Source organism: Branchiostoma belcheri, unplaced genomic scaffold (genome assembly GCF_001625305.1).
Source record: "Branchiostoma belcheri isolate BF01 breed outbred unplaced genomic scaffold, Haploidv18h27 scaffold318, whole genome shotgun sequence".
NCBI lineage: Eukaryota > Metazoa > Chordata > Leptocardii > Amphioxiformes > Branchiostomatidae > Branchiostoma > Branchiostoma belcheri.
Window position 1 is genome coordinate 91,243 of NW_017803930.1, and position 11,963 is coordinate 103,205.

The 11,963-nt window shown below is 40.9% G+C and overlaps 1 protein-coding gene across 1 annotated transcript in view; it reads left to right on the forward strand.

Annotated features, from left to right (window-relative positions):
• Positions 1-229: 229 nt before the first annotated feature.
• Positions 230-11,963, forward strand: part of LOC109474770 — a 34,048-nt gene continuing 22,314 nt past the window's right edge. The window contains 15 exon segments of the mRNA XM_019775131.1: positions 230-668; positions 2,310-2,426; positions 3,676-3,937; positions 4,124-4,275; positions 4,473-4,700; positions 4,860-5,048; positions 5,486-5,598; positions 5,698-5,742; positions 7,663-7,772; positions 7,971-8,089; positions 8,092-8,157; positions 8,400-8,747; positions 8,870-9,002; positions 9,155-9,292; positions 9,609-9,919. Coding sequence (XP_019630690.1) covers positions 230-668; positions 2,310-2,426; positions 3,676-3,937; positions 4,124-4,275; positions 4,473-4,700; positions 4,860-5,048; positions 5,486-5,598; positions 5,698-5,742; positions 7,663-7,772; positions 7,971-8,089; positions 8,092-8,157; positions 8,400-8,747; positions 8,870-9,002; positions 9,155-9,292; positions 9,609-9,919 — 2,770 coding nt within the window.

The following is an 11,963-nucleotide window of genomic DNA, read 5'->3' on the forward strand; positions in this document are numbered from 1 at the left end:
TGCCCCGGAGCACCTAAAATGATTTCTTTTATCTCATAATGTAAAAAATGCATACTTGTGAAAAAATATCTCAACCAGAGTTAGTCTACTTATTGAAAGTACAATAAATTTCTTGAGAGTGTAGGTTGCACGTGCTTGCGTTAACGATGCATAGGTACTTCAAATTAAAGTTCATATTATTACTCCAGAGTGGGACTTAGTGTACAAGTAGTTAACTAGCAAAGTCTCAATGTCAAATGAAAGGCCCAGTTATACCGTTTTGTATCATAATTCTACAGGTTGTCCCTCTGGCTATACTGCATACGGGGGTGCGTGCTTCAAGGCGTACGACCAAGACAAAACCTACAGCCAGGCCAGAGAGGTGTGTGCAGCGGACGGGGCGCTCCTGGCCATGCCGAAGGACAAAGACGTGGACAACTTCATGAGAGAGCTGAAGAACGCCGTGAATAAAATCTCACATTTCTGGTTTGGTCTAAATGATGGGAACAACGAAGGTGAGTGGGTGTGGGAAGACGGGACTCCACACGACATCAGTACCGACTGGAACCGCTGGCAGCCGGGAGAACCCAACGGTAACGACGGAGAAAACTGTGCGAACTACTATGGATCAGGGTGGAATGACGCACCGTGCTCCTCTGCTTACAAGTTTATCTGCCAGCTGGATGAAGGTATGTCACATAATGTTCTATGATATTAACATCTTCAGAACTACAGTTCCTTTATTGCACTCGTAAAGGGTTTATCAAATGCACGCCTTATGTTTCTTGTATTTGTCAGTTTATTTCATTTGTCTTGTACTTAAGGTAACCGTTGTTCACTTTGAATCCGAAGTCTCTAAATTATGTTACTCCTCACATACATGTGGTTATATTAAAATAATATAAATAGATAAGTATGTCTTCTTCAAATCCCAAACTTAGGCTAGGCCATTTTCCCACTGGGATACCCGTTGTATCGTATCATATCGTATCTTATCATATCGTATCGTATCGAATTGCTGATTCGGATCGCGTTTACACATACAGGGAAGTTACAGCTGGTTTGGTCCCGCGCTTGCGTTCGCACTCAAACCGGTTAGAGCTGGATAAGCTGTAGTTTCACAAAAAACTGCCGTGCCCCTTATTGAAGATTAGGGGTTGAACATGGTGGGCGTATTTTGGCGATTCCTTGTGGCCATTTATCTCTTAAAAATGGTGTGCAGGAAGTATTGAGTGCATTGAGCTTCAGTTAAACGGCGACTGGGAAAGACAAGCGTAAAAATGAGGTAAAAATCTCCACACTGTTCGTATGCTGACCCCGTGAACCTGGAAGCCTGACGTCACCAAGCCTATCAACCAAACTGGTTTGATCCGGTGAGCGTTTCATCACAGACGACTGCCGGCTTAATCCGGCTCGATCGGGATTCAATCCATCTCGCAAAGTTGATTGTTGAAGATCCGGATCAAGTGGAATCGAACCGGATCAGGAGTGTTCCAACTGTGGTCAATTAGGCCCCATTCCCACAAGGGTAAAACAGTACGGATCGAGCCGTATGTATTCGCTTTGATCCGGCTTCGATCCGGCTTTGATCCGGCTCGATCCTGCTTTAGGTCGGCGTGAAGCCGGATCAAAGCGAATCACTCCGGACAATTTTACCATAGTGGGAATGCAGTCGTAGTCATGATCGATTTTGTTACCTATCTATTCCTGTCCATTCGGATTATTTTACAGTAGTGGGAATGGAGCCTAAAGCTATGTTTTGTTTTAGCCGTACCTGGGGTCGTATTGACGTCACCTGAGTTAGCGCCGAATGTCAGCCGCTCCAGACACTTTCAATTAAGTCCCAAAACTTGTAAGCTCCCCACAATTCAACCCTTGGCTAAACAGATTGAGTTATCCTGCTCACCCAAAAGTATTAACTTAACATAAAGCAGAATCCATTCAAAAATCTTAAAGCTACATTATGTAACATTTGGACGATACCAAAAAATTTTCTGGTAATTCAATTGAAGACCCTACTCTGGATCCATTTGGAAATAAGTGCAATTAAGAAGAGCACCCCCCCCCCCCAAAAAAAAAAAACATTACGCCTTACGAGTGTGTTCAGCAGTTGGAAACACAGCTGTCAGCCATGTTTGTTTGTGGTGGCACCGCAAAGTTTGCGCTTTATGCGGACTGTTTTAGCACCAATCATACATGTCATCAATGTGCACATGTTGTAAAGTGGAAGTAAATTACAATCACAGAACCTTTTTTTTCAAATGAAATGCAAAAATGTTGCATAAGTCCTTTTTAAGAACTTTATGTTTATGAACTTTTTACATGTAAAGCACTCAGCTGCTCTCTGGGACATTTCCGCTGTGGACACGGACTTGCCTGTATCCTATCCTGGAAGCGTTGTGACGGGATCGCAGACTGCACGGACAGGAGCGACGAGGAGGGCTGTGGTAAGTCACTGTTATGAGCCCATGTAGCATAAAGGTGTACTAAACCTGCAGTTGTTCGTAAGTCAGTATTGCTAATGCCGAAGTCACATTTCCAACGGGGCCCGAGCTGCATGTTCCCGATCTAGACGCCAGCCGGCGTCATGAAGCTGGGCGGACGCTGGCTGTCATGGTCATAATTAGGTTACGGCCTCGTCCCGACGTATTGTTTTTTTTTCGTCTGGGTGATTCTAAGTCCGTGTCCCGACCGATAGTGTAAAAAAACAGACAGGCTCGGTTTTGAATTGTGACGTAGGCATAACAGACATTATCAGATAGTCAGAAGATATCAACCAATCAGAAGGCTCCATTTTCCATTATACGGCCGTAACCTCAAAAGTGGTCGGTTATTAAAATAACTGACCACTTTTGGACCGTACTATAATAAAAAGTACATGACACTAAAGTACAAGCTAGCTGCGTAAGACCGAACTGTAATTTCGAACTACTCACATCAGGAAGGTCCCCTACTCTTTTCGATAAGTGCGGTGGGTTCTCTAACGTGCGTCGGATGTGGCTCTCTGAAACACATGGCCTTCATTTAACGTCCTATCGGAGGGACGTCCCTAACCGAAGCTAGGTGCTCATTTACACCTAAGCGAAGTAAGGAAAGCCGTACGTGTAAATTGCCTTTCCAAGTACACAAGATCGATGGCATCAAGCAGGATTCGAACCAGGGGCCACTTGGGTCTGAGCCGAACACTCTACCGTTACGCCACATGACCCCACCAGAATAGTTACATTTGTATACATCTGTTTTCAACTTTTTTGTGCTTTTTGTCTCTTTTCCGTTCTTCAAGACTGCCCCACGGTTTGGAAAGGTGACCTCAGCATTAGTGCTTAATGGGAGATATATAAAAAATCAAGAGGATTGTATGGTTTGATTAGACCCATGCTATTTTTTCATGACTTATTTTTATGTTTCAATAATTCTGAATTCGTCATTTCTTCTTGTACAAAGTAACGCTAAACATGTCTTAACTAAGATGGGCAAAGTATTCCACAAAGTGGCCACTAAAGACATGAATTTTAAAGGGTCCATGAAAAAAAAAATAATTAAGCTAAGGAAAGAGCCAGATTGTTCTTGTACACTAGAGGTCGAAAGTACAGTTTTGGATTTATGCTACAGTTTGTTTAGAAAGTTTGTCTTGTTGAATGTTGTCAAGATTGCAAACATTGGAAATATCAATATCAATTATTTTCAACCTTTTAGAGTGCAAACCAATCCCTGAGGATTTCGAAATGGACAGCAGGCTTACAATGCTACCGAATCAGCTGGGACAGGCGACATATGAGGAGATCCAGAATTCCTCTGTCGTGGAGCTGCTCAACAGTTCGTACAGCATCGCAGGAAAATACCACCCAGAGATGTGGACATTCATATCAACGGTCATTTTCCCGCAATGCAATGTCTCCGAAGAGAACAAGACTCGTTGTTCTTCGTTACTAGATGCAGGCAACATGACCACATGCATGTGAGTAAAAAAGATACTTACGATAATGACTTTACGTTATTGATTTGACAACCTAATAAGTAACCTTATATGCCTAGACTAAGAAAAGGAGCATAAGCAACATGACTTTATGTCTTTGCGTGTGTAACAAACCTCGTAAATGTGCTACTTTCGCTGACTTGTATTATATCTACTGATGTTTGTCAGGGGAACACAACTCGTGCCATGCCGCTCGTGGTGTGAAGAAGTGCTCCACATGGCTGATGACAGGATAAAGGACCAGCTGCCGCGATGTATCTTGTTTCCTTCATCCGATCACAATTGTTGGAATCCTAACTCAGCCAAGAAGGGAAACGAAGGTGAAAATGAAGTTTTCTCCGCGGAAATTATTTTAATAAATTCTACTCCACCATGACAAATATGACTCTTACATGGGATTATCATAACGCTTAATCATTTTCTACAAGCTCTACTTGTGGGAGCATTTGGTAAAGGTTGTATCACGATGACCCATACACTATTATTCTGTTGATATGTGTTGGTTTGTCTTCCTCAGTTTGCTACCACGGCGTCGGAATAAACTACCGTGGCACATGGAATAAAACTACATCCGGGGCAGATTGTGTGGAGTGGTCAGCACCGCAAGCTGGTAACTACAACTACAAGACAGAGTTCCCCTGGGCAAACCTGGATAACAACTACTGCCGCAACCCTACCGGTCTGGAGCGGCCATTTTGTTTGACCGAAGACGGTAGCCAGGAGGAATGTGACGTCATCCCGTGTGGTATGTTTTCTTGTAAGGAAGTAATTATGTCTTGCTTTCCAGAACCGTTCATTATTTGCTTCTTGGACAATACGGCCACTTCATTTGTTCTACCCAGCTCATTCCATAATAATTTTTCCACTGACTGTTATATCTAATACATCTAACTGTATACACCAGATGCTGAAGGCTGCTGGGACAGAGGTCCTCCAAACTACGGCAAGAGAACTCCAACCAAGAGGTTCTACTACGTAGGAGAGAAGGTCACATACTTGTGCAACGAAGGCTACACACTCAAGTCTGGTTATACTAAGGACGTGAGGTGCATCGGAGGAGGCCATTGGCAGTATGACAAACCCAGTTGTTCAGGTAAGTCTGAAAACCTCAGTCTTTGCAACAGGTTGGTTGTTCACAGCGCAATATCCGTTTTACTGTACGTCCGCAAAATATTCTTTTGTCACGTTAATGTTTGTGGGGCAGATAAACATGAAGAGCCAAAACATCAACTTTGGTCACCACAAGTTAATTTTCCAATGGTCTTTCAAACTGAACGCAGTTTTAATTGTTTGATAAATTATAAATGATCTAACACACTAAAACCAGAATGAATTAAATCCTTTTGTCCTGTGTTTGGACAATTTATCATCACGCTCAACAGATGTGAAGCGTGATGCTTTTATCAATTAGTTAAGCTTATGCAACGACTCACGTTTCATAAAATATAGGCACAAACGTTTGACAATTTCATATTAACCAGTTTCTGCATATTTTACGGAATTTATGCACAAAAACACACCCTCCTGCAGTAAACCACAAGCAAAGGCTGCAAAAGGATCTACTGGCCTTTTCCAGTGCAAGTCTGCCACCTGAGAATGTCACCATCAACTTCACTGGATCTGTGGTAAAGCTTGTTGTCTTGGTAAGTACATTTACTCTGTTGCACACTTTATAGCCCCTTCATAAAATAAATTGTAAGAGCTAAAATACGCCTTAATTCATGATGTAACTTGTATTTCAGGATGAAAAGAAGGAGCAACTGACTGCATCCGTTGTCATCGATTTCGTAAGTTGTCATAGTTATGAGAATATTACATAAAGTTAAGGCAAGATTTTGCAGACAATATTTTGGTCACATCATTTTGGACTTTAGACGTTAATAGCTAGTAGTATATAGTCGACAGTATGCTTCATATTATTCAGGCTCGCGATCAGGCTCGGTCAAAGGTCAGGGGTCACCGTCATTATGTTATCGAGTATGCAGATTTATGTTAAGGATAATGCAGAAATGTAGCTAATGAGCTAATTAGTGACATACAACCGATTATACTGATATATTCATAACTATGAGTTATCTATTCATAATTATGAAAAACGTATGTGTAGCTATGAGTTTATTTATGTATATTTTTAAGATGATATATTATGAGGGTTTGATGATGTCATTGGAAGAGGTCAGATAAATTTTACGGTGCACTTTTGAACCCGGCTACCTGGGTAACCTGTTGCCCATGCAACGCCCCATGAAAGATGACGCCACGCCTACCGACATTGTTACTTTGACAAAAAGGTTTTCAGCATGGCAGCAGAACCATCTGCTGTTTGCGTGTATATATGTCGTGTGGTGAGAGGTGGGGTTAGCGTCAACATTTGCGGTAGATGGTTGGGTGAACGGAAACATAGGTGATGTGATTTGTGGATCTGGAGTAGTCGATTGGTTTGCATGTAATTTGCATGTAGGTTACGTACTTCACTGAGATTGGTGTAGATTCTGTGGGTGTCGGTCAGAAACCTGTATAAAGTTACGGTGGAGAGCTAGACACCGGAGAAAACAGAGTTTGTCGGTAAACGGACCGTGTTTATCGCCTAGTAAAGCGTTGATCGATTTGCTCTTTACGAAGCAGTCTGACATGGTTCCGGGGGCACCGATGGGGTGGTCTTTGATCTTGTAAATGTAAAACGTGATGGTCGGTATTTTGTGCAAGATGGTCTCGCTGTTCGATGGCTGTTGACGTGCCCGCTCCATGAGGTCCGCGTCGTTCAGCCTGTCGAGGAACAGGCGAACACCGTCCTTGGTTTTTCACCAGGACGGGTTCTTCCACGAAACGATTGTTGTTGTCCGACGGATAAAAGTACCGCAGCGCCCCCGTTTCTCCGCCACTCAGGAAAAACCCGTTATTTTAAAGACCGTTTGCTGGTCCCGGAAGATGGCCCACACGTTTTCGTCCAAGTCGTTAGTGTCTTCGGAACCTAACCGAAAGTTGTAGGTGTCCTGTATGATGTGCCCCCTTCTGAACTGTATTCGAATGCTGGACCATTTCTGTTTGTAAAGAAGCTTGGTGGCCGCGTCGCCGTCTTGGGAAAGCAGATCGTCCGAGACCGGGTCTTCCAGATAGGGAAACTCTCCGGGCGCGGGTTGGTTGTTGCAGCGCTTCGGGGAGGGACCGGTCCCGGCTCCCGGGGCACTTCTCTTCTGTTCGCGGGATGTGGACGGTAAGAGGTTGGACGCTTCTCTGTGGGTTTGCAGGGCTTGCACCGTATCGAACGCCTCGTTGCACGTTAGACACGAGATCAAAAACGTCGGCGCCGGTTTTGGGACGTCGTGTAGGCATCGGTGTTGCAGCATGTTGTCCCGTCGTGCAAACTATTTTACCAACAAAAATCGCACTCATGCATGCTTGCGTCCGACTCGTGTTTTTGTTGGATTATTTCATAATTGTACATTAATACTTCATAGTTATGAATTAATTAATTCATAGTTATGGATATATCAATATGATAGATTTGATGTCGTTAATTAGCTCATTAGCTACATTCCTGCATGCATTTGTATATCCCTAACATAAATCCGCATACGCTTAGCATAATGTCAATGACCTCTGACCTGCTCCGCCTAATAATGGGGTGGATAATGTCGACTACATACTACTTAGCTTTTACTTTTCTTTTTCGTCATTTTAGGCATTAAAATGTTTCTTTTCCTTAGACATGGCAGGACAGCCGACTGAGCTGGGATCCGAAGTACTACGATGACGTCACCACGCTTAACGTTCGTGGCAACGCCATTTGGACACCGACTTTGACTCTGAAAATAAAGTACGCCGTACTTTTTAATTGACACTTTTTAAAGTCATCAATCTATACATAAAATTCCCTTATTAAATATGATTTACTATATCTGAACAACACAATGGATAGGCTTTGCGTTATTTCAAAACTGTACGACCTGTGTACTATGTCTATGCTATTCTATAAAAACACAAGAAGACAACGTTTAATACAATTACTTCGCAGTGCCGATCCGGTCTACAAAGGCCTACCTAAGGATGTGCCGGTCCGAGTGAGCAGCGATGGTCTGGTGGAATGGAGTGTAGAAACCCTGACCACCACCGTGTGTGATGCAGACCCCTTCTTCTTCCTGCAGACAACATGGAATGCAACATCTGCTTTTCTGCAACCACAGCAATCGCACAAACCTTCGGTAAAGCTTTTGCAATGATTTGTAACATACTTTTTATGTCCGTTTCTTTTTCAAAGATAATGATGTTATGTTATATTTGACAATGTTTTGCAGAAGGAGGATGAACTCATAACTACGAGTTTGGCATCGTGGATAAGAAAACAAAATCTTACAAAATCTTATTATTTTACATTTCTGATACCTATTGTCATAATAACAATAAAGTTAGGATTTGATTTATTTAAACAATATGTTTAACATAGAATGCCAAGTGGAATTGCCTGCAGTTGACATGGGAATCACTCCGTGCAACTCTTACTCTACTGCAACACCGGAGGGTGAATGGTACCGAAAGGATAAGATCTTCGCAAAAGACAACAGTACAAGTGAAGCGTGCCTTGCTGTTCATCTGTCGAGGATCCCGCTGTTCCACATCGCCACTACTGTAGGACCCTGCATCATCCTGGTGGCACTGATGAACATCACATTCATCATGCCCTTAGACAGGGGCGACCGGATCACGTTTGGAGTGACCATTCTACTCTCCATGGTCGTGTCTCTCGTGTTTGTGACAAACGTACTTCCTGTCAAGGGGGCACTGCCTCTTTTCGGTGAGTAAAGATTAGATATACCCTCACAGTATTGTTTTAAAAATCATTTATTAAAGACAGTGGCAACTTAAGTATGACTCATTAAGCATTCTGGTAACCAGTAACCATCTCTAATGTTACAGCTACGCTGATCATCTTGTGGATGGGGCTGATGGGATTATTCCTCTTCTTCACTCTGGCCATCATCTTCATTCACGACCGGCAGGGCAGCCTGTCTCCGCGGGCGAAGATAATTTCCCTCCGCTACATTTCAAAGTACCTACTTTTTGTTTGCTCTGTATATCGTATCGATATATCTGAAAGAACCATATCTTATCCCTACACATAACCATCAATGAACAATCACGCATAAATTTCGAAAGTATTGAAAATCATGTTAGTTATTTCAATTATTGCCTGTTATTTAGGATGTTGCTGCTGGGAGATCTAACAAAGGAGAAACGTACAGGTGACGGAGAGGCTGGTTTGCCTAACCAGTCTGACATAGAGATAACCAACCACGCCTTTCAAACTGATGATATGGCGGCCGTCGACAAAGGAAGAAGGTTTGGTGTTGATTATAAGTCAAAATTTAATTGACACAACAAAAGCATTGTCACTCTCGTAAGTTATATAACTAGATATACAGACAGGCACGTGGGTACAAAAGAATGGACATACGTACTTCTGCAGCTAAATCAACTAATAACTCTTTCTTGTAAGGTCTAAACATTCTCTAATATAGATACTTATCTGTACAGAGTAAGGGTTACTGCCTTTTAGAATGAAGATAATTATTCTCTTTATATCATAAATGCAACAAATTCCGTTATTCCGCTTTCTGCGTTTCTCATCCATAATAAAACGCCCTTCATCTTCCAGGAGCACCGGGCAGCCATTGACGCCTCCCACAGCTACAGGGCTGGAGACCACCGGTTCTTCTGGTCTACCTGAGCTGATCTCGTGTATGAAGGAGATGACGAAGGCGGTTAACAACCAAACAAAGGAGATGACGAAGGCGGTTAACAATCAAACAAAGGAGATGACCAGGGAGCTGGAAGAGCTGACCAAAGCTGTGAAGAACGAGGAGGAGGTGTCTGACTACACCCTGCTGGCTAAGGTCCTGGACAGGCTCAATCTTGTCATGTACATCATCAGCATCGTGATTACCATTCCTATGACCATGTATTTGGGCAAGTAAAGACTTGTCAGAAATATTGATGATATGAAACAGTTGTGTGACCAAACTGAAACACCTGGTTTATGCAAGTTATCTCATAACGGAGTGTGTAAAATATGGTCTACCGCTTACGAAATTTGATCCGCTTTGTGTGAAAAGTCTTTCCAACAGTTTACCCAGACACAATGGTGTTCAACTTGTTAATGTCATGTTGATTTGATTGTATGGATGGGATAATCTGGGAAACCCAACACTCATGCGAGCGTTCTTTTTTCCCATTTCAGAAAATGTTTCGACAATATAACTTTTGCAAACGTCCTTTCAGGATGTTGCTTTCCGTATTTCAGAAAACTTCTACACTATTTGCGGGAGTACTTTCTTCTTTTTTTTCAGAAGACTGTATAAGACCCTAGCTTCCACATTTCCTGGACTTTCAGAAGACAGTGTAATGAAATTCCGTCTTTTTCTTTAAGTCGTTAGACTGTTTCATGTCTCAAAATTTCTCAAACTAACTTTCATGCTGAATCTCCCTTATGACGTAGATTGTTCTCTTTCAGAAGTATCTGTGACAAACAAATTTTTAAGTTGCTCTTTTAGGTTCTACATGTGTAATAAACTTTTACACATATAAATCGATACAAACACATTGCGGAAGAAGTTCTGTATGAGTTAACTATCTGAAAGGCCATCTACTTAAAATTTGAACACTAGCTCGAAATTTCAAGATTCTAGTCATGGGGTCAATTTAAAAGAGGCACTTCTTCTCAGTAACAAATAAATCAGAACTTTCTGGGATCAAGAATCCTTGGCCTCTGGTGAGAAAGATATTCTTGATATATTAAGAACTTCTACCTTAAAAGCAAGAAGCCTTTTCTGGTCACAAGAATCTTAATTCTGTAGAGAAAAGTGTTCTTACTATAAGAACTTAAATCTTAGAAGCAAGAAAAACTTCCTTAAAAGTAAGAAGTACTTTCATATGAAACACATTTATTTCAGATCCTGATTTTTAATTTGCAAAAATATACGAGGATATATATCTCAATGCACGAATAACATTCTAGATGTTTCTATACTCATGCATGAATATGATATAGCTACATGGATATGAGAAACCGTTAAGGAAGATATTATTACGACAAAAAAATTAAAAATTAAAAAAAAAAGATTATAAGAAAAACTTCTTAATTCGTGGACAAATTCTTTTTCTTACACGGAGAAAGATTTCTTCCCTGAAGGCCACGGATTTTTTTTCTTTTTGGAAGAAGATACAAGAAAAACAAGAAAGTGCATTTTTACAGTGTATGGAACACATGTATTTAAGATCCTAATTCTTAATTTATAAGTATATACGAGAATATATATCTCAATGCAAGAATAACATTCTAGATGTTTCTATACTCATGCATGAATATAAAATAGCTACATGAATATATGAAACCGTTAAGGAAGATATTATTACAAGATACAAGAAGATACAAGAAAAACAAGAAAAGGCATTTTTATAGTGTATACAGTGGGCACTACAGGACACTACAGCTCATCATGCACGTAACAACAATACTCGTTGTATCCTCCTACGATTTGTTTTAAATGTAAAATGACGTTAAAAAACTAACAAGGGAATTGACATTTTAATATTGCAACATTAAAAAAAATGCTGTTACATTTATGTATTTTTGTACATTTTTTTTAAGTTAAAATCTTTATTCAAAGCAATATATACAATATACAAAACCCATTCTGTGTACAATTCTGGTACTACTATGGCACTACTCTGTCTACAATATTCTATTTGATGGACATACAATCATATCTACGGTACTTTAACATGTCCCGAATAAAAAGCGGTCAGCAGTCTATTTGAAGTGGCTTAAAGAAACGGAACATATTTTGAGCTGTTGTTGAGATTTACATAGTACATTCTCCTGAAAGTTTATTAATCCAATTCTGTAAAAATTGTACATGTGATTCGGTATTTGTTAATGTTTTTTCGATCTTAAATTTTACCATACAAGTATTCTGTGCAAAAGTTTGAACATGAAATTTGATAGTTTTCT